General features: G+C 45.8%; 1 protein-coding gene across 1 annotated transcript; it reads left to right on the forward strand.

Annotated features, from left to right (window-relative positions):
- Positions 1-18,336: 18,336 nt before the first annotated feature.
- LOC142072999 (olfactory receptor 52P1-like) lies at positions 18,337-19,575 on the forward strand. Its single transcript, XM_075131524.1, has one exon. The coding sequence runs from the start codon at positions 18,376-18,378 to the stop codon at positions 19,426-19,428; it is 1,053 nt and encodes a 350-aa protein (XP_074987625.1). The 5' UTR covers positions 18,337-18,375; the 3' UTR covers positions 19,429-19,575.
- Positions 19,576-26,068: the final 6,493 nt, after the last annotated feature.

A 26,068-nucleotide genomic window follows, 5' to 3' on the forward strand; every position in this document is an offset into this window, starting at 1 on the left:
GTTTGGGTCTGTGGTCACCTATGCAAATTGGTGAGGCTTTTTATCCAACATTTCCCAGGAGAGGGGGGGGTGCAAGTGTTAGGAGGATTGTTCATTGATCTTAAGATCCAAGGGTCTGGGTCTGTAGTCACCTAGGCAAATTGGTGAGGCTTTTTACCAAACCTTGTCCAGGAAGTGGGGTGCAAGGTTTTGGGAAGTATTTTGGGGGGAAGGACGCGTCCAAACAGCTCTTCCCCAGTAACCAGTATTAGATTGGTGGTGGTAGCGGCCAGTCCAAGGACAACGGGTGGAATATTTTGTACCTTGGGGAAGTTTTGACCTAAGCTGGTAAAGATAAGCTTAGGAGGTTTTTCATGCAGGTCCCCACATCTGTACCCTAGAGTTCAGAGTGGGGGAGGAACCTTGACAGCAAGTGATTCAATCACCTGGACATATAGTGACAATCTCTGTTTCATCTGTTTCACAAACTGCCCTCAAATTCAGAGTAATGTGGTCCAGTTCTCAGAAACACATCGTTTCAAAACTCTCACCAAGAAGCTCTACTAGAATGCCCTCAGTTCCTGCAGCACCTTTCCTCTATTAACATTTTCCAACCGTAACATTGAGTTTATCCTCCAGGCTTCAAGAAGGACTGGATGTAGAAAAATCAGGTATATTTCAGCACTGTCCTTACTTTATTGTCTTTGGCTATCAGAAAGCATGGCTTCAGTTTGTCAAACTGAACAAGATACCGGTTCAAACAGGGTATAATGGAAAGCCACCTTGCTTCAGAAAATTACCGTATTTTCTGTTGGTTTGAAAGTCATGGAAAGAACAAGTGACAGGGTTTCTGGGGCTGAGGGCTGATAGATGACACTGAGAGAGATCAGTTGATGGTGAGAAAGTGGGAACTTAGCAGCAGAGAGATCAGAGATTGGTGATACAGTGATAAGAGGTTAGGTGTGAGGAGCTTCTCAGACTTGAACTTCCACAGTGCTGAGCTCAGCCAAAGGAGAACAGAGCACCCTTGATTAACAAGATATACTTTCACCCTCTTGTCACGAAGGCTTAAAATCAGTGGCACCGGGTAATCATATTTTGCAAGTGTACTAACGCAATTTCTCACGAAGCTCGAAGGTTTTGGCCCCATAAATGATAGGATTGAACATGGAGAGAAGGAGGTAATATAGGCTGGTCAAGATGATGTGAACATGGAGAGCAATTCCCTGACCAAACTGGTATGTCACAGTGGAGAAGAGGAAGGAAGGGAAGATTTCTGGTGGGCTTTCTTGGAGGATACTCTGAGGACAGCCCTGATGAACAGACCATAGGAAAGGGCAATAAGTGTCAGGTCTAACATGATGATTACAAATGCTATTACCAAACCATACATCCTGTTGACTGTAATGTCGCCACACAACATCTTCACCAGGGCCATGTGGTCACAGCACGTATGTGGGATAATGTGGTTGGCACAGAATGGCTGCCTGCTCAGGAGCAGGGGCATGGGAAGAAGGAAGAGAACAGCTCTTATCAAACCCACTAGCCCTAGCTTAGCTATTCATGCGTTGGTGATGGCAGTGGCATATCTCAGAGGGTTACATATGGCGACACAGCGATCAAAGGTCATTGTCATGAGGGGGGCTGAATGTGTCACAGAAGCCACGTGAATGAAGAACATCTGCGTGAGGCAGCCACCCACAGTAATACCTTTCAAATTGAACCAAAATATGCACATTGCATTTGGCATGACGGAAGTAGATGTGCCGATTTCTGTGAGTGCCAACATGGAGAGCGGCAGGTACATCGGCTTGTGCAGAGTCTGCTCCTTGGCTATAACATAGTAGAGCGTGAAATTTCCCAGCAGGCCCATAAAGTAGAAAATAGAGAAAGGGACGGAAATCCAGACATGAGCAGCTTCCAAGTCAGGGATGCCCATTAGAAAGAATGCTGAAGCGTCAAAGTGTGTGAGGTTGAAAACTGCCATGAGGTGGTTCATGTGTCAGTCAGGGTCAGAAATGATCAAGGTGCCTGTGAAGGACAGCCAGTGGGTGGTGGGAGAGGGGTGGGAGGTTTACACAATTTATAACAAACTGTAGAGCAAATATTTAATACTTATTACCAATCTAGAAAGGGGGTGTTGAGCAGTGATGTGGCAACATATGCAGGTGGCACAAGATTATTTAGGTCCTAATCAAGTCCAGAGAAGTCCTCAGAGAGAGCTAACCAAGCCAGGTGAATGGGCAGCATAATCGAAGTTGAAAAAGACTGGGATTGTTAGCTTACAAAGAAGATCAATTAGAGGGGAGATGTGAAAATCTATAAAATACTGCCTGGTAGAGAGTAGATTGAGAATGTGTTCTCCATGTCTCCTAACACAAGATCAAGAGGACATTCAATTAAAGTGAAAGATGGCAAATTCAAAACCAATAAAAAGAGAGTGCTCTCTTGACTCAATGCCTAATTAAACTGAGGAACTCATTGCAACAAGAGGTAGTTGAGGCCATGGGCTAAGTGAGACTTTGTGCTCAACAGAATGGGCAGGAAGGCCACAAGGCTATTGGTGTTTAGGGCTACAGGTCTGCGCCTCTGTTACCTCCTGTCATAAATATAAAGGGAAGAATAAGCACCTTTCTGCATACAGTGCTATAAAATCCCTCCTGGCCAGAGGCAAAGTCCTTTTACCTGTAAAGGGTTAAGAAGCTCAGGTAACCTGGCTGGCACCTGACCCAAAATGACCAATGAGGAGACAAGATACTTTCAAACTTGTAGGAGGGGAAATGCTTTGATCTGTCTGTGTGATACCTTTGCTGGGAACAGATCAAGGATGCAAGCCCTCCAACTCCTGTAAAGTTAGTAAGTAATCTAGCTAGAAAATGCATTAGAATCATAGAATCATAGAATCTCAGGGTTGGAAGGGACCCCTGAAGGTCATCTAGTCCAACCCCCTGCTCGAAGCAGGACCAATTCCCAGTTAAATCATCCCAGCCAGGGCTTTGTCAAGCCTGACCTTAAAAACCTCTAAGGAAGGAGATTCTACCACCTCCCTAGGGAACGCATTCCAGGGTTTCACCACCCTCTTAGTGAAAAAGTTTTTCCTAATATCCAATCTAAACCTCCCCCACTGCAACTTGAGACCATTACTCCTCGTTCTGTCATCTGCTACCATTGAGAACAGTCTAGAGCCATCCTCTTTGGAACCCCCTTTCAGGTAGTTGAAAGCAGCTATCAAATCCCCCCTCATTCTTCTCTTCTGCAGGCTAAACAATCCCAGCTCCCTCAGCCTCTCCTCATAAGTCATGTGTTCCAGACCCCTAATCATTTTTGTTGCCCTTCGCTGGTCTCTCTCCAATTTATCCACATCCTTCTTGTAGTGTGGGGCCCAAAACTGGACACAGTACTCCAGATGAGGCCTCACCAATGTCGAATAGAGGGGAACGATCACATCCCTCGATCTGCTCGCTATGCCCCTACTTATACATCCCAAAATGCCATTGACCTTCTTGGCAACAAGGGCACACTGCTGACTCATATACAGCTTCTCGTCCACTGTCACCCCTAGGTCCTTTTCCGCAGAACTGCTGCCTAGCCATTCGGTCCCTAGTCTGTAGCGGTGCATTGGGTTCTTCCGTCCTAAGTGGAGGACCCTGCACTTATCCTAATTGAACCTCAGATTTCTTTTGGCCCAATCCTCCAATTTGTCTAGGTCCTTCTGTATCCTATCCCTCCCCTCCAGCGTATCTACCACTCCTCCCAGTTTAGTATCATCCGCAAATTTGCTGAGAGTGCAACTACACCATCCTCCAGATCATTTATGAAGATATTGAACAAAACCGGCCCCAGGACCGACCCTTGGGGCACTCCACTTGATACCGGCTGCCAGCTAGACATGGAGCCATTGATCACTACCCGTTGAGCCTGACAATCTAGCCAGCTTTCTACCCACCTTATAGTGCATTCATCCAGCCCATACTTCCTTAACTTGCTGACAAGAATACTGTGGGAGACCGTGTCAAAAGCTTTGCTAAAGTCAAGAAACAATACATCCACTGCTTTCCCTTCATCCACAGAACCAGTAATCTCATCATAAAAGGCGATTAGATTAGTCAGGCATGACCTTCCCTTGGTGAATCCATGCTGGCTGTTCCTGATCACTTTCCTCTCATGCAAGTGCATCAGGATTGATTCTTTGAGGACCTGCTCCAGGATTTTTCCAGGGACTGAGGTGAGGCTGACTGGCCTGTAGTTCCCAGGATCCTCCTTCTTCCCTTTTTTAAAGATTGGCACTACATTAGCCTTTTTCCAGTCATCCGGGACTTCCCCCGTTCGCCACGAGTTTTCAAAGATAATGGCCAATGGCTCTGCAATCTCAGCCGCCAATTCCTTCAGAACTCTCGGATGCAACTTGTCCGGCCCCATGGACTTGTGCACGTCCAGCTTTTCTAAATAGTCCCTAACCACCTCTATCTCCACAGAGGGCTGGCCATCTCTTCCCCATTTTGTGATGCCCAGCGCAGCAGTCTGGGAGCTGACCTTGTTCGTGAAGACAGAGGCAAAAAAAGCATTGAGTACATTAGCTTTTTCCACATCCTCTGTCACTAGGTTGCCTCCCTCATTCAGTAAGGGGCCCACACTTTCCTTGGCTTTCTTCTTGTTGCCAACATACCTGAAAAAACCCTTCTTGTTACTCTTGACATCTCTCGCTAGCTGCAGCTCCAGGTGCGATTTGGCCCTCCTGATATCATTCCTACATGCCCGAGCAATATTTTTATACTCCTCCCTGGTCATATGTCCAACCTTCCACTTCTTGTAAGCTTCTTTTTTATGTTTAAGATCCGCTAGGATTTCACCATTAAGCCAAGCTGGTCGCCTGCCATATTTACTATTCTTTCAACTCATCGGGATGGTTTGTCCCTGTAACCTCAACAGGGATTCCTTGAAATACAGCCAGCTCTCCTGGACTCCTTTCCCCTTCAAGTTAGTCCCCCAGGGGATCCTGGCCATCCGTTCCCTGAGGGAGTCGAAGTCTGCTTTCCTGAAGTCCAGGGTCCGTATCCTGCTGCTTACCTTTCTTCCCTGCGTCAGGATCCTGAACTCAACCAACTCATGGTCACTGCCTCCCAGATTCCCATCCACTTTTGCTTCCCCCACTAATTCTACCCGGTTTGTGAGCAGCAGGTCAAGAAAAGCGCCCCCCCTAGTTGGCTCCTCTAGCACTTGCGCCAGGAAATTGTCCCCTACGCTTTCCAAAAACTTCCTGGATTGTCTATGCACCGCTGTATTGCTCTCCCAGCAGATATCAGGAAAATTAAAGTCACCCATGAGAATCAGGGCATGTGATCTAGTAGCTTCCGTGAGCTGCCGGAAGAAAGCCTCATCTACCTCATCCCCCTGGTCCGGTGGTCTATAGCAGACTCCCACCACTACATCACTCTTGTTGCTCACACTTCTACACTTAATCCAGAGACACTCAGGTTTTTCTCCAGTTTCGTACCGGAGCTCTGAGCAGTCATACTGCTCCCTTACATACAGTGCTACTCCCCCACCTTTTCTGCCCTGCCTGTCCTTCCTGAACAGTTTATAACCATCCATGACAGTACTCCAGTCATGTGAGTTATCCCACCAAGTCTCTGTTATTCCAATCACGTCATGGTTCCTTGACATCACCAGGACCTCCAGTTCTCCCTGCTTGTTCCCAAGGCTTAGGTTTTCTACGTTTTGGCTTGTGACATTCGCTGTGCTGGAGGAATTATATTCCTGTTTTTGTGTCTTTTTTGTAATTTAAGGTTTTGCATAGAGGGATTCTCTATGTTTTGAATCTGACTGTCTGTGAGATTATTTTCCATTCTTATTTTACAGAGTTGTTCTCTTATCTGTTTTTGTTCTTCTAAAAAAGTTCTGTTTTTTAAGAATCTGATGGGGTTTTTTGGGTCTTAAAAATCAAGGCTGGTTTGTGCTCATCTTGTTTATTCTCAAGCCTCCCAGGAAAGAGGGTGTAAGGGCTTGGGGGCATATTTTGGGGAAAGATGTCTCCAAGTGGGATCTTTCCTGATTCTTTGTTAAATTGCTTGGTATTGGCAGCGTACCAGGTTTTAATCTAAAATAAGATTAGGGGGGCTTTCATGCTGGTCCCCACAACTGTACCTAAGAATTCAGAGTGGGGAGGGAAGCCTGACACCTTCCTTGTTTCTTTTGGTGAGACACTTTCTTGCAGGCACCCAGCTTTGTCTGAGGCATAAGTTACAGATGTTAACAGACAAATGTAAGAAGAAACATGTGTCAGCAACTCAGCTGCTAACCCTTCTCATGCCTGAATCTCAATGACGTTTGCAGATGACAAAAAATTGGGGGATTGTAAATAATAAAGAAGACAGGTCACTGATTCAGAGCAATCTGTAAGAAGGAATAATTAGCTAAACATGAATTTCCAGTGTGGCCTTGTGGCCGAAAGAGCCAATGTGGTCCTTGGATGGTAAAAACTGGAATCTCAAGGAGAGTTAGAGAAGTTATTTTACCTTTGTATTTGGTACTGGTGTGGCTGCTTCTTGAATCCTCTGTCTAGTTGTGGTGTCCCCAGTTAAAACTGGATGTTTTTCTATGGAAGAGTTTTCAGAGAGGGGTCACAAGAATTAGTACAAATTAGAAAACATGCCTTGTTGTGATAGATTCAAAGATTTGAATCTGTTTAGTTTAATCAAGATGGTTAAGGGGTGACTTGATAACTGTCGGAAACGATATACACTGTGAACTAGTATTGAATAATAGGCTTTTCAGGCTAGCATACTGAAGTGTAACAGCAAAAAGAAAAGGAGGACTTGTGACACCTTAGAGACTAACAAATTCATTTGAGCATAAGCTTTTGCTATAAGCTTTTGCGATGAAGGGAGCTGTAGCTCACGAAAGCTTATGCTCAAATAAATTTGTTAGTCTCTAAGATGCCACAGTCCTCCTTTTCTTTTTGCGGAGACACACTAACATGGCTTTTACTCTGAGAGGTGTAACACAATCCAATGTCTGGAAATTGGAGTTAAAGAATTTCTGATTGGAAATAAAGTGTACATTTTAAATGGTGTGAGTTAATTAAGCATTAGAACAATTTTCTATTCATGAGTATGTTGAAGTTAACCATAATTCTCAGGTGACAGCTCTGCCTTGGAAAATGTGCACTCTGTGTGTATTTCATGAACCTGAGGGATCCCATAAGGCGCTGCATGCAAAAAAGATTTAGGTGAGAAAAATAATAACTTCGCCCTGTCATAAATATAAAGGGAAAGGTAAACACCTTTAAAATCCCTCCTGGACAGAGGAAAAATCCTCTCACCTGTAAAGGGTTAAGAAGCTAAAGATAACCTCGCTGGCACCTGACCAAAATGATCAATGAGGAGACAAGATACTTTCAAAAGCTAGCAGGAGGGAGAAAAACAAAGGGTCTGGGTCTGTCTGTATGCTGCTTTTGTCAGGGATAGACCAGGGATGGAGTCTTAGAACTTTTAGTAAGTAATCTAGCTAGGTATGCGTTAGATAATGATTTCTTTAAATGGCTGAGAAAAGAGTTGTGCTGAATAGAATGACTATTCCTGTCTGTGTTTTTTTTTTTAACTTAATGTTTTACCGAGAGGGATTCTCTATGTTTTGAATGTAATTACCCTGTAAGGTATCTACCATTCCGATTTTACAGAGGTGATTCCTTTACTTCTATTAAAAGTCTTCTTGTAAGAAAACTGAATGTTTTTTCATTGTTCTAAGATCCCAGGGTTTGGGTCTGTGGTCACCTATTCAAATTGGTGAGGATTTTTACCAAACCTTCCCCAGGAAGTGGGGTGCAAGGGTTAGGAGGATTTTGGGGGGAAATATATGTCCAAACTATGTTTCCAAGTAAACCCAGATAAAGTTTGGTGTTGGCAGTGGAAATCCAAGGGTAAAATAATTTTGTACCTTGGGGAAGTTTTAATCGAAGCCGGTAAAAGTAAGCTGAGTAGGTTTTCATGCAGGTCCCCACATCTGTACCCTAGAGTTCAGAGTGTGGAAGGAACCTTCACACACCCCATAAAATCTTTGCACAAAGGATGAATGTACAACCCTCACCATTCATAACTAACAGAGCTGGCTAGCAAATCGTCCCAGAGCATCCTGGGTTTAACATCTGTCTCACACTGGCCCACTGTGTCAGTCAGCTACCAGTGGTTCCTGCATGTGGCAGCTGTATTGATCTAGGCCCTCACATGTCCCAGAGTTGCCCGCTCTCATTATATAATGTGCATAATTCTCAGCCTGTGAGTTTTTCCTGAGCAGCAGTCCTTGAAGAACCATGTACTGTGTATCGGTGTAATAAGAGAAGCAGCATAGGTTCCTTGGCATTTGCGACCTGTGTGTAGATTTCTGACCAGTGTGTCACTCCTCCCTGCCAAGGGAGCCGGTTTGATGGGAGTCATCTCACCCCCTGCAGAAGAAGAGTTGTGGGGAGCGTGGGGCAGCTCAGAGGTTGTGGAATCCACAGGTGACTGAGGTGTATGGAGAAGACACTGGCAACCAGCATGATGTTGGAAGCAAGGCAGCCTGGGATGGGGAAGGAGAGTTCAGACAGCGGGTCCAGGATATGGTGGGAGATTGAAGCAGCTGAGGTGCAAAATTCAGTGGTTCTTTCCACCAGTGAAATGTCTGAAGTTATGTAAATAACATTCAATAACAATTGGAAACAAAACGGAGAAATCGGCTGGTGTCTGCTGTTTATATTTAGGAGGTTTGCTAAACTCTCAGGTAGCTCTGTTTCATTGTGTGGCACCATCTGCTCTAGTTTTGGTGATCACAGGGCCTGGAGAGACTGAATCTCCAGCAAAGCAGTGTGAAACAGGGCCAGCTCAGTTGGGTGGTTAGAGGGGTGCAGCAGTTCTCATGGCTCCCAGACCTCACCCCAGGAGTGACAACCCATCCGTCTTATACCCTCTGGACCTCAAATTTGGCCGCAAGGCATCTATGACGCAAGTATGGGGCTAGGGACAGTGGCCGAAACAGGAGAGCCACATGTAGCAGTTCTTTGATTCCTGTACCACCATGTTCTCACCCATGTTCTCACCGAAGCACGGTCATTTTAGCACGGGAAGAGAGGAAGGAATCACACAGTCAGTGGAGAAATCCCGTTGGACTAGCTCTGTCCCAAGATATCATAACCCATTTCTGCACCAATCTGTGAAAGGTCAACAAAGAGGTGAAATGTGATGCCTCTTTGATGCAGAGAGTAGATTAACCATTAAAACAGTTGGTAGCTGTCAGACATAAAACAAGTTAGCACCTCCCAAGGGCCACTGGCAACTACCATTGATGTCAGAATCCTATGAGAAGAAAGCCTTTTACACGCATTTCAGCTTGCATTATTTCAGGATCATGTAATTTGGCTGCGACAGGGTGGCACTGATTTTTCAGAGGCGAATGGAATGGCTATTACAGCTGCATGGGTGGTGTGCAGTGGTACAATGCTACCATCAAGTGAAATGTGTTTCTGGCCCCCAATCTTGTGGCAGCGTTCCCAGTGAGTGCAGGTGGAAGTGCACTACACACAGGAAAGAAATCTATCACCATGTGCTGCACTGAACCGTTCGCAAACTGCATTTTGCTCTGTAAATCTGAGCCCCTGTTATTGGCAAATCATTTCTTCACTCCCGGGTGGGCTCTCAGGCTGAAGTTCTCTACGGTCTATTTTCTGCTTTTCCCGCTGCTCACAGAGTCCAGGGAATTCTATGGGAGTCCTGGGCAACCTGACAGTTCGCGGGGAGTGTTCAGGGGGATTATAAAGGTTGCTGTGCAGCATGTGAAATGTCAGCCATGTGACATTCACACACTGATTCTCAAGCCTCTGCCTTGCAGTAGCTGTAAGGAGATTTCCCTTCTCTGCTGAGCAGGATTGCGGTGACTTGCCTGTTTCTGCATTAAGGTTAGTGCTGAGTTTTTAGAACTCTCGGAAACACCAAGGGATTTACCTGGTCAAATTGGAACTACAAATGTATTGGAAAGAGTTTAGACAAATATTGTGTTTAAATTTAGTTCCTTTTCTCTTACTGTTTCCTTCTATCTATCTCAGTAACTTCCTTTTTTTTTTTTTTTTTTGTGCTGTGGTTTTTCCTCTGGTTCGCTCTATTTTTCCAATTCAGCAATGTCACTGCCCTGTTAGGAAATGCAGCCAAAGCCTCTGCAGTGGGTACCTGTGAACCAGAGAGTTCACAACAAGAATGGGCCACACACTGGCAATATTCTGCTCTCACATTCTGTCTTCACTGGGTCACTCCAGATGGACACTGTCCTCTCTGAGAGCAAAATCAGGGCCCCTGTGATTTGAAATTCCCAACTTTCATTCCCGGTCTCAGAGCACCCCATGAACTGGGGGTTTCCTTCAGACTCTTTCAGCACCCTAACAGAATCGCACTTTCTGCAGCAGGACCCAAAGCCGTGATTTTCACAGCCGGGAGCCCAAAGTTAAACACTCAGGGTGAATCTGGTCCCCTTTGAGATCAAAGGCCAAATTCCCAACGGATCCAGGAGTTCCCCCGTAATCCACATGTAGTGACTTAAATAAATGCCCTGATTTAAATCAGCGCTGAGTCTCCAGTGACTTCATGTGGAGCTCTCCTGTGGCCTCTAAGGACGGGTGAGCTTCTTAGGACCCAAGAAGAACTGACAGAAAAGTTGCTGATATCTCCAACTCACAGGCTTAAACCTTCAAAACAAATAGGATAACATTTTTTTCAAGGGGGGAGAGGAGTCTGCTCCCTCTGAGCCCCCACATCTCTGTTTCTGGAGAGGATGAGAAACACAAAAGGCAGTAAAATTATTAGCAGGTTTCTGGCTTAGAGGTGGTGTTGCAAATGTTATTGGGGGAAGTCCAGAAACACACAGTGTGTGGGGGCTGGGGGTGGGACAGCGGGACACTGTGATGACCTCCTAAGGTCCCTTCCAACCCTGATGTTCTGTGGCATGCAGTATCCAGATCAGAGTGACTCAGAGTCCTGAAATTCTGCAAAATGGGGAATAGACGTCCTCCCCAATGCACAGCCCAAAGAGGCATCATGAGCCCTCCTGCGTCCGGGAGGTGTCTCAGCGTGGAATGTAAAGTGGACCACACTGTAGCAGATTGTCTCTGACACCGTCCTCATCTGGACCATCCTTCATCCTGTGAGAAGGTACAGTGGCTAAGGACAGTCAGGAGGAGGCACTGTTATGTCATTTTCTGTTTGTTTAAGTTCAATGAGGGAATTAAGCACAAGAAAGCAAAAAAATGACAACCAACGCTGGAGCTACAAAACTAGAGCTGGCAAAACTGGAAGCAGCAGAGAAGGGAAGCTACGGCAAGTTTCAAACGTGGCAGGCAGCAATGAGGTCAAAGAAGAGGAGGCTGCACACCAAGGGGCTATGGAGGAAGAGGCAGCTAGGGAGGAAGCTGCACACAGCAGGGCTATGGAAGAAAAAGAGCAAAAAAGAGAGAGAGAGAAAGTGAGAGGGTGAAAACACCAACTGGACTTCATAGAGAAGCAGAACCAGAGGCCCCTGACCCAAGAAAAGAGAGAGAGAGAGAGAGACAGAGGGCAGGAAGAAAGAGAAAGAGAGAGAGAAAATGAAAACACCAACGGGACTTGATAGAGAAGCAGAACCAGAGGCCCCTGACCCCAATGACTCCCATCACTCCAAAAATCCACAAATGGGAACACTCATGTCCTGCAGACAGTCAGGAGTACGATATTGCTGAATATCTGACTGCCTTCGACAGGCTGTATGTGATACATAAAATCCCTGCTGGTAAGAGAGCTCCTACCCTGATTGCAAAATTCACTGGCAAAGCTCCAAATGATTTCAATGGAATGCCTAATGAAGATGCTTTAGAGACTACTGTAAATTTAAAGATACTGTTTTGTGAAGTTTCCAGATTACCCCTGAAATATAGAGAGTTAAATTTAGGAATCTTAGGAGGGATATTGGGATGAGTAATGGGGAATATTTAAAGAATGTGAAAGATTTTTTGGGAAAATGGGTGAGGGGTAAAGAGGTGGCAAGTTTTGAAGAAATACTTGGACTTGTTGCTCAAGAGCATTTACTAAGTACGGCTGAAGTAAAGCAGTGTCTGTGGGACAAAGATGTAAAGTCTGGGGCTGAGATGGCTTTTTTAGCTGATGACTTCGATTAGACTCAGGTGTCTATTGAGGGCAGGCCACAGAAAGAGGGGTTGACAACTGGTGGGAAGGGAGTGTCCCATTTTGCCCCTGGGAAGACAGTAGGGGGATGGGAGCCTAAACATTCTCTTACCCAAAAACATTCCTCTAACCCCCATCCCAAATCTCCTGTAAAAGCAGAAGAGCTCAAAAGGTGCTGTCAGTGTAATTCCACTGATCACTTGAGGAATAAATGGCCTGTGCTAGGAGGAAGCAGGCAACCAATAGTTCATGTTAGTTCTGCTGTCCTCACCCCAGAAACTCCCCAAGCAACTGAAACCAATCATATTGGTTTTAGGAGATTAGCCTCTGCAGAACCAGACATGGAGCATGTTAATGCTCTCCAAATGGATGGAGTACTTGAGGCAGAGGGATACAGGAGCTCATATCTCTCTGGTTCAGCGGAATGTGGTCCCAAAGGCCAGGGTGCTACCTGGCCACACGGCAGAGATTGTGAGGGTGGGCGAAAGCAGATTCCTTATACCACTAGGTAAAATCCTTGTGGTGTGGGAAGGTCTGGAAAGTGTTTGGACTGTGGAGCAATGGAACACCTCTTCGTCGACCTGCTCCGTGCTCATGTTTTTTCTGTGCAGCTCAGCTTAAAGTATTTGCCTGCCGCAGGAGTGAGTTTTATCCTGGGACCGGTGAAGGAAAGGGTAAGTTCTCAGGAACTGCTGATAGAATGGGAGAGAGTCTCCTTGATTCTTCTGCAACAGGGGGAAGCCACATGCTTCCAGGCGGGAGGGTGGTTTAGAACAACTCCTGCACTCAAGCTGGAGGAAACATCAGGAAGGGATGGGGTGTAATACCTGCCAGGGAGAGAACTGTCCAGGTTGTTAGCTTCCAGCAGGTCACAGCTGAACCAGAGAGAAACTCTAGGGAGCATAGAGAAATGTGTCCCAGAGGAGAGCCTAGAGAAGGGGCAGGGAATCTCAGAAACCACTGAGGTGAGTGAGGATTCCTGTCACTCTGTAACACAGGGAAGCAGGATGCTTCCAAGTATGGGAGGGGGCTGAGACTAGGCAACATGCCCTCAGGCACAGCGGCAGGGGAGATGTTGTCAGTGAGTAAGGAAACTGTCTCAGCTGTTGACTGGCAGAGTTTTGCAGCTGAACAAAGGAAAGATCACTTCCTATGGAGCACACAGAAGTGTGTCTTAGGAGGGGGCCCAGAGGAGGAAACTGGGGAAGGAATAGTGGGGGTAGAGGAATGTCTCCCCACTCGTCACTTGGGGCATAATGCCGAGGACACTAGAAGGAAGGCTGCATCAGCATCTGGGAACCCAGGTACACAGACTGTGTCATAAATATAAAGGGAAGGGTAACAACCTTGATGTATGCGGTAACATAAAATCCCTCCTGTCCAGAGGTACAGAGTCCCTTTACCTGTAAGGGGTTAAGAAGGTCAGATAACCTGGTTGGCACCTGGCCAACTGGACCAATAAGGAAAGAAGATACTTTCAAATCTGGAGTGGGGGGAAGAGTTTTTATCTGTGCTCTCTTTGTGTGTAAATCATCTCCTGAAAAGATACCTGAAATGATACATTACAATTACAGAAATTGTAAGTAAAGGCAGGGAAATACCTTTGTTATCTTTTGTTTTAGATTGTGAATTTTCCATATGCTAAGAGGGAGTTTTATTCTTGTTTTTTGTAACTTTGAAGCTGAGCCCAGTCGGGAATCCTCTGTGTTTTACTTTTTTATTTACTCTGTAAAGTTACCTTCCATCCTGATTTTCCAGGTGTGATTCTTTTACTTAAAAAAAAAAAAAAGTTCTCCTTTTAAGAACCTGATTGATTTTCAGGGTCCTAAAAAGCCAGGGGTTTCCTCTGTGCTCACTTTGTAACCAATTGGCTAGTATATTTTTCTCAAGCCTCCCCAGGAAAGGGGTGAAGGGGTTTCCGGGGAATATTTTGGGGAAACAAGGGCTCAAAGTGGCCCTTTTTTCCTGGATTTTTGTCTAAATCACTTGGTGGTGGTAGCAATACCATCCAAGGACAAGGAAATGATTTGTGCCTTTGGGGAATTTTTCACCTATGCTGGTAGAAATACGCTTAGGGGGTGTTTCATGCGGGACCCCACATCTGTACCCCAGAGCTCAGGGTGGGGAGGGAACCCTGACAGCCGGTGACCCAGGTTTTGAGAGGGAACTGTGTAACTGGCTTCCTGGAGGGGAGCAGTCCCACAGCTTACTTCTCAGGGACAGAGGAAGGGGTGACGGAGGGTACCCCAATCCAGGTCCCAGTTTTTCAGGACGCTATTTCTGATACTTTTTTTGGAAAATATCTGTGTCTCTTTACATCTAGTTGCAGCTCCAATGCCTGTGATAACGGAAGAATTGAGACCAGGAAGTTGCCAGGTGGTAGTTTGTGAGAATACAAATGCCCCAACTGACAGAGAAGGGGGTGTCTTCCCCCATGCTAGTGAGTCGTGGGAAAGCTGCTGGGAAAAAGTTGTGTCTGATCAAAGGGTAAACACAGCCAGCCCAGGGAGCTCAGATCACCATCCTCTAGGGAAAGGTGGCAAAGAGCCAGCCAATGTGCAGGATCCCCCTGAAAAACTATCTTCGCAGACCCTGAGGCACCAAAATTCCAGAGACACAATTAAATTAATAGCCCACACAGACGGGAACACTGGAGGGAAAGACAAGCCATTGACTGATTACATGGGAGAGAGTCAAAGGACACCATGGGTAAGGAACAAACCAACCTCACACTGCAGTATCTGAACAAACGGCGTGGTAGCATAAAAATACATGTAAAAACCCATCTGTGATTAAAAAAAAGGTATGAATGTAAAGTTTTGGGATAAGAATTTGATGACTGATGTTAAACCTTATGGTAAGTCTAGTTCACAGTTAATAGCTGCAAACAGATTTAAATCTGATCATAGCATAGAAACCTGGTTTGCAGTGTCTGAATGGGGAAACTGAGGCACACCACCTGTCAAGGTTCCTTCCCCACTCTGAACGCTAGGGTACAGATGTGGGGACCTGCATGAAAAACCTCCTAAGCTTATCTTTACCAGCTTAGGTCAAAACTTCCCCAAGGTACAAAATATTCCACCCTTTGTCCTTGGATTGGCTGCTACCACAACCAAACAAATACTGGTTACTGGAGAAGAGCTGTTTGGAAATGTCTTTCGCCCCAAAATACTTCCCAAAACCTTGCACCCCACTTCCTGGACAAGGTTTGGTAAAAAGCCTCACCAATTTGCCTAGGTGACTACAGACCCAGACCCTTGGATCTTAAGAACAATGAGCAATCCTCCCAACACTTGCACCCCCCCTTTCCTGGGAAATGTTGGTTAAAAAGCCTCACCAATTTGTATAGGTGACCACAGACCCAAACCCTTGGATCTGAGAACAATGAAAAAATATTCAGTTTTCTTACAAGGAGACTTTTAATAAAAATAGCAGTAAATAGAAGTAAAGAAATCACCTCTGTAAAATCAGGATGGGAGATACCTTACAGGGTAATTAGATTCAAAACATAGAGAACCCCTCTAGGCAAAACCTTAAGTTACAAAAAAGATACACAGACAGGAATAGTTATTCTATTCAGCACAATTCTTTTCTCAGCCATTTAAAGAAATCATAATCTAACACGTACCTCGCTAGATTACTTACTAAAAGTTCTAAGACTCCATTCCTGGTCTATCCCTGGCAAAGACAGCATATAGACAGACTGAGACCCTTTGTTCCTCTCCCTCCTCCCAGCTTTTGAAAGTATCTTGTCTCCTCATTGGTCATTTTGGTCAGGTGCCAGCGAGGTTACCTTTAGCTTCTTAACCCTTTACAGGTGAGAGGAGTTTTCCCCTTCACTTTATATTTATGACACCGCCTCATGGCCTTGAAGGCTGGGTGCCAAGAGAGCGATAACACACCCTGCCTTTGAGCTAGTCGGTGGCTAACCCTCTTGTAGCAAACTAAGGGGGGAGGTGAGACATTCTCTATCACCGGGGAGCATACTGTAACCGCCATAGTCCTCATTTTCATATAAACATGATTTTACATAGAAAACATGCCTTGTAAGGTATCAGGGAAAGGTTATGATCTGTTGAAATCATGCCTCTATCCATACATGTGTATCATTAATGAATATGGAGTTATGATTATGGTGTTGTATGGTGGTCACTAAAACATGTTGTAAATTGGGGAATAAATCAGATATTAGCTCTCCAGAGGCAACAGCAAGGAAAGTGACCAATCCCCGGGCAGGGTGTCAAACAACCCATCAAGAGCCCTTGTCCAGCAAGGGAGCTCCAATGCAATGACTCACGTGCACGAAGCCCCACAGAGGGAATTGCTCAACCTTGCTTGGAGAGACTCAGCAATGCCCCCCAGACATGCCTGGACTTGTGCCCCCCAAGCACATGGATTGAGGCTATAAAACAGACAGAGCGGACACATACTGGGCCCTTCTCCTGCCCCCACTGAGAAGACAAGACTCCAACAGGGGAGATTGGCCCAGGTTTACACAGGAAACTTGTATATTAAGGACTGCAATATTCAGTGGGGTGAGAAAAATCCTTAATCTAGATGTTGCCCAGTCTAATAGGATTGAGAGTTTAGACAGTGTGCTTACATTTCCTTTTCTTTTGGTAACCACTCTGACTTTTTGCCTATCACTGAATATCACTTAAATTCTATCTTTGTACTTAATACATTTGTTGTTTATTCTACCTGAAGCAGTGTGTTTGGTTTGAAGCGTGTAAGAGACTCCCCTTGGGATAACAAGCCTGGGGCATTTCCATTTCTTTCTTAAACTGACAAACTCACATAAGCTTGGAGTGCCCTGCGGGCACACCTGCACACTGCAAGAGTAAGGTTGTGTCTGGGAAAGGAGATATTGGCTAGTGTCATTCGGTTGCATAATCCAAAGAGCAGTTTACATGTCCAAGACTGAGCGTGAACAGCCCAGGAGTGGGGTTCTCACAGCTGAGCAGGGTAAGGCTGGCTACCAAAGCTAAGGACTGGGGTGACCAACCAGATCACCAGTCCAGATAACACCAGAGGGGAACATCACAGGGTTGCAAAGCAGCATGTAGGTGGACAGGTGAGCAGTGCTGTTGAAATTATTTTTTTCTTTGTGATTGTTGGTCCAAGGCCAACTTTGGGACCTTTCATGGTACAGAGTGTGTTTGGCGAGTTTCAGAGTCTCTTTCCCATGGCAAGCCACAGAACTACAATCTGGGTGTCACAAGTTTTACTCAGTTTTGTTTCCATTTGTTGTTGTTCTGTAACTTCAGGCATTTCATTGGTAGAAATAACATTTGATATTTTTGTAACAATGTACCCCATATTGTTCATTGTGATATGATGATATGATTATAGCATAATTATGAAACAGTTTATGCAAGATGGGTCATGTAAGATGTTATTGGAAAAGTTATGACTTTCTGAATATGGTTATCCTATTTGTATGTATTGATGATTTTGGTCAAAAGTTCTGAATTTTGATGACTTCCCTGTATTTCAAATGTAGTTACAAGTAGAAAAGGAGTACTTGTGGCACCTTAGAGACTAACCAATTTATTTGAGCATGAGCTTTCGTGAGCCACAGCTCACTTCACATCACAACACATCTGATGAAGTGAGCTGTGGCTCACGAAAGCTCATGCTCAAATAAATTGGTTCGTCTCTAAGGTGCCAGAAGTACTCCTTTTCTTTTTGCGAATACAGACTAACACGGCTGTTCCTCTGAAACCTGTAGTTACAAGTGAGTAACGCCCACTAGGGAACTTGATGTCAGTCTAGATAGATGGTTGGGAAGGGCCTATTCAGGGCAATGAGACTTTGGGGGAAACAATAGGCCTTCAGAGAAACTTATCTCCCACCTGGTGAGCCTCCCTGAGAATGCTTCAGACAGACTATACGTAGTGGATGCTATGACTCTAAAAGGCCATGTGACCAGGCCACATAACTCTGGACTCCATTTTGGGGAGTCTGTAATCTTCCCACAAACGAGTCTGGAAACCAAGTTTTGAAACAAACGGTTCCCTCCGTATTCTAGATCTATGGAAAGTAGGGAGTGACATCGCCGGTAGTTCTTCACTCCTCACTCAAGAAGACTCCGAGAATGTTCATAACTATAACATATTTACCATATTATTTTTTACAAATAAGAACCCCCTTGCTGTGCTTTTCTCCCTTTACAGGCACCTTGAGCATTTCTGAGTCATATCGATGCATCAACTGCTTCATGGCACCTTTCAACTTCACCCACTCTGACACTTCAACTTTCATCCTAACGGGCATCCCTGGCCTGGAGGCTGCCCACATCTGGATTTCCATCCCTTTCTTTACATTCTACATTATCAGCCTGTTGGGAAATGTCACGCTTCTGTCTGTTGTAGGTAAGGAACAGACTCTGCAGAAGCCGATGTACCTCCTGCTCTGCATGCTGGCACTTACAGACATTGCCACACCTACCTTTGTTGTGCCAAAGGCACTGGGCATATTTTGGTTCAATTTGAAAGGCATTACTGTGGCTGGCTGCCTCACCCAGATGTTCTTCCTCCACACGATTTCTGTGATGCACTCATCCACCCTCGTGACAATGGCCTTCGATCGCTACGTTGCCATATGTAACCCTCTGAGATATGCCACCATCCTCAGCAATGCACAAATAGCTAAGCTAGGGCTTGCAGGTTTGATAAGAGCTGTTCTCTTCATTCTGCCCCTGCCCCTGCTCCTGAGTCAGCAGACATTCTGTGCCAACCGCATTATCCCCCACACACAATGCGAGCACATAGCTATGGTGAAGATGGTGTGTGGGGACATCAGAGTCAACAGGATATATGGTTTTGTGCTAATGTTTGTAATCAATGGGTTTGACCTGACGCTCATTGCCATGTCGTATGGTCTGATCATCAGGGCCGTCCTCAGAATCTCCTCTCATAAAGCCCACCAGAAAGCCCTTAACACTTGCACAGCCCACATCTGTGTGATGCTGACATATTATACCCCTACCTTCTTCTCCATTCTTACACACCACTTTGGTCAAGGCATTGCACCCTATGTTCATATCATCTTAGCTGACCTCTATCTCCTCATCCCTCCCATGCTCAACCCTATCATTTATGGGGTCAAAATGAAAGAGCTTCGTGACAAAGTAGTCAAATACACCTGCAGAAGTTCTGCAGACACAAAGTTCACGCAAAGTTCTGCAGACACAAGAGACGATATCTCCTCAGGCCTGCAGTGTCCATCAGGGAACTGTCAAATTGTCAGAGAGTATGTGAACCAGCACTAAGTGGGATGCAGTTTGGGAGGAAGACCAGAAGTTCTGTGAGCGCCATGGTTCCCCAGTTACCCCTGGCATGGAGGAAGAGTATGCTCACAAACAATCTGTAAAAAAAGTCAGCCTTCCTTGACTGTGCAGTTCTTACGAGTTGTACTCCTAGCAGAAGGAAAATCCTTTCACCAGAAAGGGGTTAAGAAGCTAAGGTAACCTCGCTGGCACCTGACCCAAAATGACCAATGAGGGACAAGGTACTTTCAAATCTGGAGGGGGAAAAGCCTTTGTCTGTCTGTGTAATACCGTTGCTGGGAACAGATCAAGGATGCAAGCCCTTCAACTCCTGTACAGTTAGTAAGAAATCTAGCTAGAAAATGCTTTTGGATTTCTTTGTTTTGGCTTGGAAATTCACTGTTCTGGAGGACATGTGTATTCCTGTTTTTTGTATCTTTTTGTAACTTAAGGTTTTGCCTAGAGGGATTCTCTATGTTTTGAATCGGACTGCCTGAATCGGTCCATGGGCCTGCATTCACCACAACCCTCGACAGCATCCAGAATGCGTTCACCCGGGGAGGGATATCCTGGCCCACAACACAATTTTTTTCAGGAAGAGGGGCAGACCAGTTGAATAGTCATGACTAAGGTTTTTTGTCACAGATACTTTTAGTAAAAGTCACCAACAGGTCATGAGGGTCTGGGGCTGGGGGGAGACTGAAATGGGAAAGATTAAAGCCTGATCAGGAGTATGAGAGCCTGAGCCACACTTCAGGACGGGTGACGGTCCAGCACCTACTGCCACTGCAGATAGCAGCTCTGTGGCCCCCACTGCAGCCCCAGCACCTCAGAGGTCCAGAGCCCCTGCTGCAGCCCATGTGAGAGAGCTCCACGGCTCCCACTGCCAGTGGCAGCTCAGAGATCTGGGTCCCCGCACGGCCAAGAGCTACTTGGAGTGCCACATACCCCCACCGCCAGAGGTGGCTGAAAGCTGCTGGTTCCTTGGCCACACATGGCCACTGAGAGCTCAGGAGCCTCCACCCGCTGCCCCAGGGCTGAAGTGGTAAATGTCACAGAGGTCTCCGAAAGTCACAGAATCTGTGACTTCTATGACTTAATCTTATCCTTAGCCATGTCTATGAACAACTCTCAGTGGTGAATGGAGAAGTGGTGGAACCCTAGTGACTGAGACAGTGACAATACTTTGTGCAGGAGGCAAAACAATCACTGACTTGCCCCAGACAGTAGAATTGTTCATCCCTGGACTCAGAGTGTCATCCGGAATTGTTAAGACCTGGAATGTTGTTGCCTCTGTAACACTGTTCAGTGCTTCTCTCCTTGGAGCTCCAAAATTATCAGTGTTGGCAGGTAAGGCAACCTACTAATTCAGCTGTCCTTGATGTTATTCAGAAAGAAAGACCACAGTCATGGTTCGATGACAAAGGCATCCGGAGAGGTTTATTTCCCCCTAGGCAGAATCCCATCACCCTGAGTATGAGCAAAATGAGTGAATTACCTTATGAAAGTCCTTTTCTGGGTGGTAATACCCCAATAAATCCTTAGAGATCAAGGACTACTGAGGGTAAAGACATTAAGAATGTTGATCTACCATCTCCAAACTGATGGGTTGGTAGAGTGATTTCAAGGAACTGTTCTGGAGACATTATTGAATTCTGTAGCCTCAGATTCCGAACATTACGATCAACTCCTCCCCAACCTCCTTTAACCAATCAGGGAGGTGCCTCAAGGCTTCAAGTTTTCGCCCTTTGAACTGCTGTCTTGGAAGTCCTCAGGTAATGAACATAGACCAATAAATTCTTCAATTAAGAAATTGCCTCGAGACTTTGTGAGTGTTTGCTCGAAGAATTTTGCTAAATGCACAGCAGGTACAAGAGAAGGCCGATAATAAAGGGGTCTAGCTGTGAGTGTTCCGACTGGGTGATTGTGTGTTATGGTTACAACCAAGCTTGCTCTTCAGATGATTGGTTCATTGGCAGGGACTCTTTGATGTAGTGAGGCATGTGGGCCGCATCGACTACAAGGAGCACCACCCAGAGAAGAAAAAGAAGACTAAGATAAGAACATAAAAACAGCCATGCTGGTCAGACCAATGGTCCATCTAGTCCAGTATCTTGTCTTCTGACGGTGACCAATTCCAATCTTCACACTGAAAGAACAGAACAGGCTGTTCTTGAGGGATCCATCTCCTGTTCTCCAGTCCAAGCATAGGCAATCAGATGCCAGGGATTCCCAGATCATGGGGTTGAATCCCTGAATATCTTAGCCTGCAGCCTATTAATTTCCTTCAGTCATCCCTGGTTCTTGTGTAATGTGAAGGAGTAAACAAGACTTCCACAATTAAATTACCCCTAATGAAAAAACACAGTAAAAGAACTAAACAAGAGCTTAAGAACCATGTAAAACAAACAGTGAAATATGAAAAGGCATCTTTTAAAAAGTGGAAGTCAAATCCTAGTGAGGTATATAGAAAGGACCATAAACACTGCCAAATTAAGTGTAAAAATGTAATAAGAAAAGCCAAAAAGGAGTTGAAGAACAGCTAGCCAAAAACTTAAAAGTTAAGAACAAAATGTTTTTAAGTACATCAGAAGCAGGAAGCCTCTTAAACAACCAGTGGGACCCCATGACAATTGAGATACAAAAGGAGCATTTAAAGATGATAAAGTCATTATGGAGAAACTAAATGAATTCTTTCCTTCAGTCTTCATGGCTGAGGACGTTAGAGAGATTCCCAAAACTGAGCCATCTTCATAACATCAGCTAACAGGATGTTAGGAATCATTAAAAAAGGGAGAAAGAATAAGACGGAGAATATTTTATTGCCTTATATAAATCCATGGTGTGCCCACATCTTCAATACTGCATACAGATGTGGTCTCCTCAACTCAGAAAGGATATACTGGCATTAGAAAAGGTTCAGAGAAGGGTAACTAAAATGATTAGGGGTTTGGAACAGCTCACATATGAGAAGAGATTAAAGAGGCTAGGACTTTTCAGGTTGGAAAAGAGGAGAAGTTTAGACTTGAAATTGGACGAAGGTTTCTAACCATCAAAGAAGTGAAGTTCTGGAATAGCCTTCCAAGGGAAGCAGTGGGGGCAAAAGACCTACCTGGCTTCAAGATTAAGCTCGATAAGTTTATGGAGGAGATGGTATGTTGCAATAACATGATTTTGGCAATTAATTGATCTTTGGTAAATAGGCCCAATGGCCTGTGATGGGATGTTAGATGGGGTGGGATCTGAGTTACTACAGAGAATTCTTTCCTGGGTATCTGGTTGGTGAATCTTGCCCACATGCTCTGGGTTCAGCTGATCACCATATTGGGGGTCGGGAAGGAATTTTCCTCCAGGGCAGATTGGAAGAGGCCCTGGGGGTTTTTCGCCTTCCTCTGTAGCATGGGGCACGGGTCACTTGCTGGAGGATTCTCTGCACTTGAAGTCTTTAATCCATGATTTGAGGACTTCAATAGCTCAGACATAGATGAGAGGTCTATTGCAGGAGTGGGTGGGTGAGATTCTGTGGCCTGCATTGTGGAGGAGCTCAAACTAGACGATAATAATGGTCCCTTCTGACCTTAATATCTATGAATCTATGAGACTAAGGGGCGATATGATAGAGGTATATAAAATCATGAGTGGTGTGGAGACAATGAATAAGGAAAAGTTATTTACTTGTTCCCATAATATAAAAACTAGGGTCCACCAAATGAAATTAATGGGCAACAGGTTTAAAACCAAGAAAAGGAAGTTCTTCTTCACTCAGCACACAGTCAACCTGTGGAACTCCTTGTCGGAGGAGGTTGTGAAGGCTAGGACTATAACAGGGTTTAAAAGAGAACTGGATAAATTCATGGAGGTTAAGTCCATTCATGGCTATTAGCCAGGATGGGTAAGGAATGGTGTCCCTAGTCTTTGTTTGTCAGACTGGAGATGGATGGCAGAACAGAGATCATTTGATCATTACCTGTTAGGTTCACACACTCCGTTGCACCTGGCATTGGCAACTGTCAGTAGACAGGATACTGGGCTGGATGGACCTTTGGTCTGACCCAGTACAGCCATTCTTATGTTCTTATGTTCTCCCCAAAGTTAGACATTTTGGCTTTTATCAATTCTTGAAAGATTTCACCAATTACACATCTGTTTTTAAAAAGAAAAGGAGTACTTGTGGCACCTTAGAGACTAACCAATTTATTTGAGCATGAGCTTTCGTGAGCTACAGCTCACTTCATCGGATGCATACCGTGGAAACTGCAGCAGACTTTATATATACACAGAGAATATGAAACAATACCTCCTCCCACCCCACTGTCCTGCTGGTAATAGCTTATCTAAAGTGATCAACAGGTGGGCCATTTCCAGCACAAATCCAGGTTTTCTCTACCCTCCACCCCCCCACACAAATTCACTCTCCTGCTGGTGCTAGCCCATCCAAAGTGACAACTGGTCTCGGGGGCAGTCAGGGGACAGCGAACAGTTGGATGCAGCGGTGATTCTGCGTGGGGGTCAGTCAGGGGACGTGGTACGGGGGGGTTGGATAGGCGTGGGGTCCCGGGGGGGCCTCTCAGGATGCAGGGGTGTGGATAGGGGCGGGGGACTGGAAGCAGAGGGGTTGGATGGGGGTGGGGTCCCGGGGGTGGTTAAGGGCGGGGGGTCCCGGGAGGGGGCGGTTAGGGGACAAGGAGTAGGAGGGTTGAATAGGTCAGGGGTTCTGAGGGGGGCAGTCAGGGGGCAGGAAGTGGGAGGGTGCGGATAGGGGGTGGGAGCCAGGCTGTTTGGGGAGGCACAGCCTTCCCTACCTGGCCCTCCGTACAGTTTTGCAACCCCAATGTGGCCCTCGGGCCAAAAAGTTTGGCCTGCGCAGCTATACATACATAAAAAGAAGGGGAGTGCTTGTGGCACCTTAGAGACTGGCCAGTTTGTTTGAGCGTGGGCTTTCGTGGGCTGCAGCTCACTTCATCGGATGCGTGCCGTGGAGGCTGCGGCGGACTTTGTGTATACACAGAGAGTGTGGGGCGGTGCCTCCTCCCACCCCACTGTCCTGCTGGTGGTGGCTTGTCTGGGGTGATCGGCGGGTGGGCCGTTTCCAGCGCGGGTCCGGGTTTTCTCGCCCTCCACCCCCCCACGCGGGTTCGCTCTCCTGCTGGTGCTGGCCCATCCGGGGTGGCGGCTCTTTGCATGGTCGGGTCGGGCTGTTTCCTGCATGGATCCGGGTTTTCTCGCATCCCCCCCACCCCCATACACACACAAACTCACCTGCAGAAGTAAAGAAACAGATTGATAGAGCCAGAAGAGTTCCCAGAAGTTACCTACTACAGGACAGGCCTAACAAAGAAAATAACAGAACGCCACTAGCCGTCACCTTCAGCCCCCAACTAAAACCCCTCCAACGCATTATTAAGGATGGATCTACAACCTATCCTAAAGGATGACCCAACACTCTCACAAGTCTTGGGAGACAGGCCAGTCCTTGCCTACAGACAGCCCCGCAACCTGAAGCAAATACTCACCAACAACCACATACCACACAACAGAACTACTAACCCAGGAACTTATCCTTGCAACAAAGCCCGTTGCCAATTGTGCCCACATATCTATTCAGGGGACACCATCACAGGGCCTAATAACATCAGCCACACTATCAGAGGCTCGTTCACCTGCACATCCACCAATGTGATATATGCCATCATGTGCCAGCAATGCCCCTCTGCCATGTACATTGGTCAAACTGGACAGTCTCTACGTAAAAGAATAAATGGACACAAATCAGATGTCAAGAATTATAACATTCATAAACCAGTCGGAGAACACTTCAATCTCTCTGGTCACGCAATCACAGACATGAAGGTTGCTATCTTAAAACAAAAAAACTTCAAATCCAGACTCCAGCGAGAAACTGCTGAATTGGAATTCATTTGCAAATTGGATACTATTAATTTAGGCTTAAATAGAGACTGGGAGTGGCTAAGTCATTATGCAAGGTAGCCTGTTTCCTCTTGTTTTTTCCTACCCCCCCCCCCCCCGATGTTCTGGTTTAACTTGGATTTAAACTTGGAGAGTGGTCAGTTTAGATGAGCTATTACCAGCAGGAACGTGAGTTTGTGTGTGTATGGGGGTGGGGGGGGATTTGAGAAAACCTGGATTTATGCAGGAAATAGCCCGACTTGATTATGTAAAGAGTTGTCACTTTGGATGGGCTAGCACCAGCAGGAGAGTGAATTTGTGTGGGGGGGTGGAGGGTGAGAAAACCTGGATTTGTGCTGGAAATGGCCCACCTGTTGATCACTTTAGATAAGCTATTACCAGCAGGACAGTGGGGTGGGAGGAGGTATTGTTTCATATTCTCTGTGTATATATAAAGTCTGCTGCAGTTTCCACGGTATGCATCCGATGAAGTGAGCTGTAGCTCACGAAAGCTCATGCTCAAATAAATTGGTTAGTCTCTAAGGTGCCACAAGTACTCCTTTTCTTTTTGCGAATACAGACTAACACAGCTGTTCCTCTGAAACCTGACATCTGTTTATACGTCACTATAAATCCAACCTATCATTTTCTAACAGTTCCCTAATGTAAGTGGGGAACTATTGTTGGGATCTTTCCTGGCTTTTGCGTCACCCCAAGGGAACTGGTAGTGAAAGAG

This window comes from Caretta caretta, chromosome 1 (assembly GCF_965140235.1).
Source record: "Caretta caretta isolate rCarCar2 chromosome 1, rCarCar1.hap1, whole genome shotgun sequence".
Lineage (NCBI taxonomy): Eukaryota > Metazoa > Chordata > Testudines > Cheloniidae > Caretta > Caretta caretta.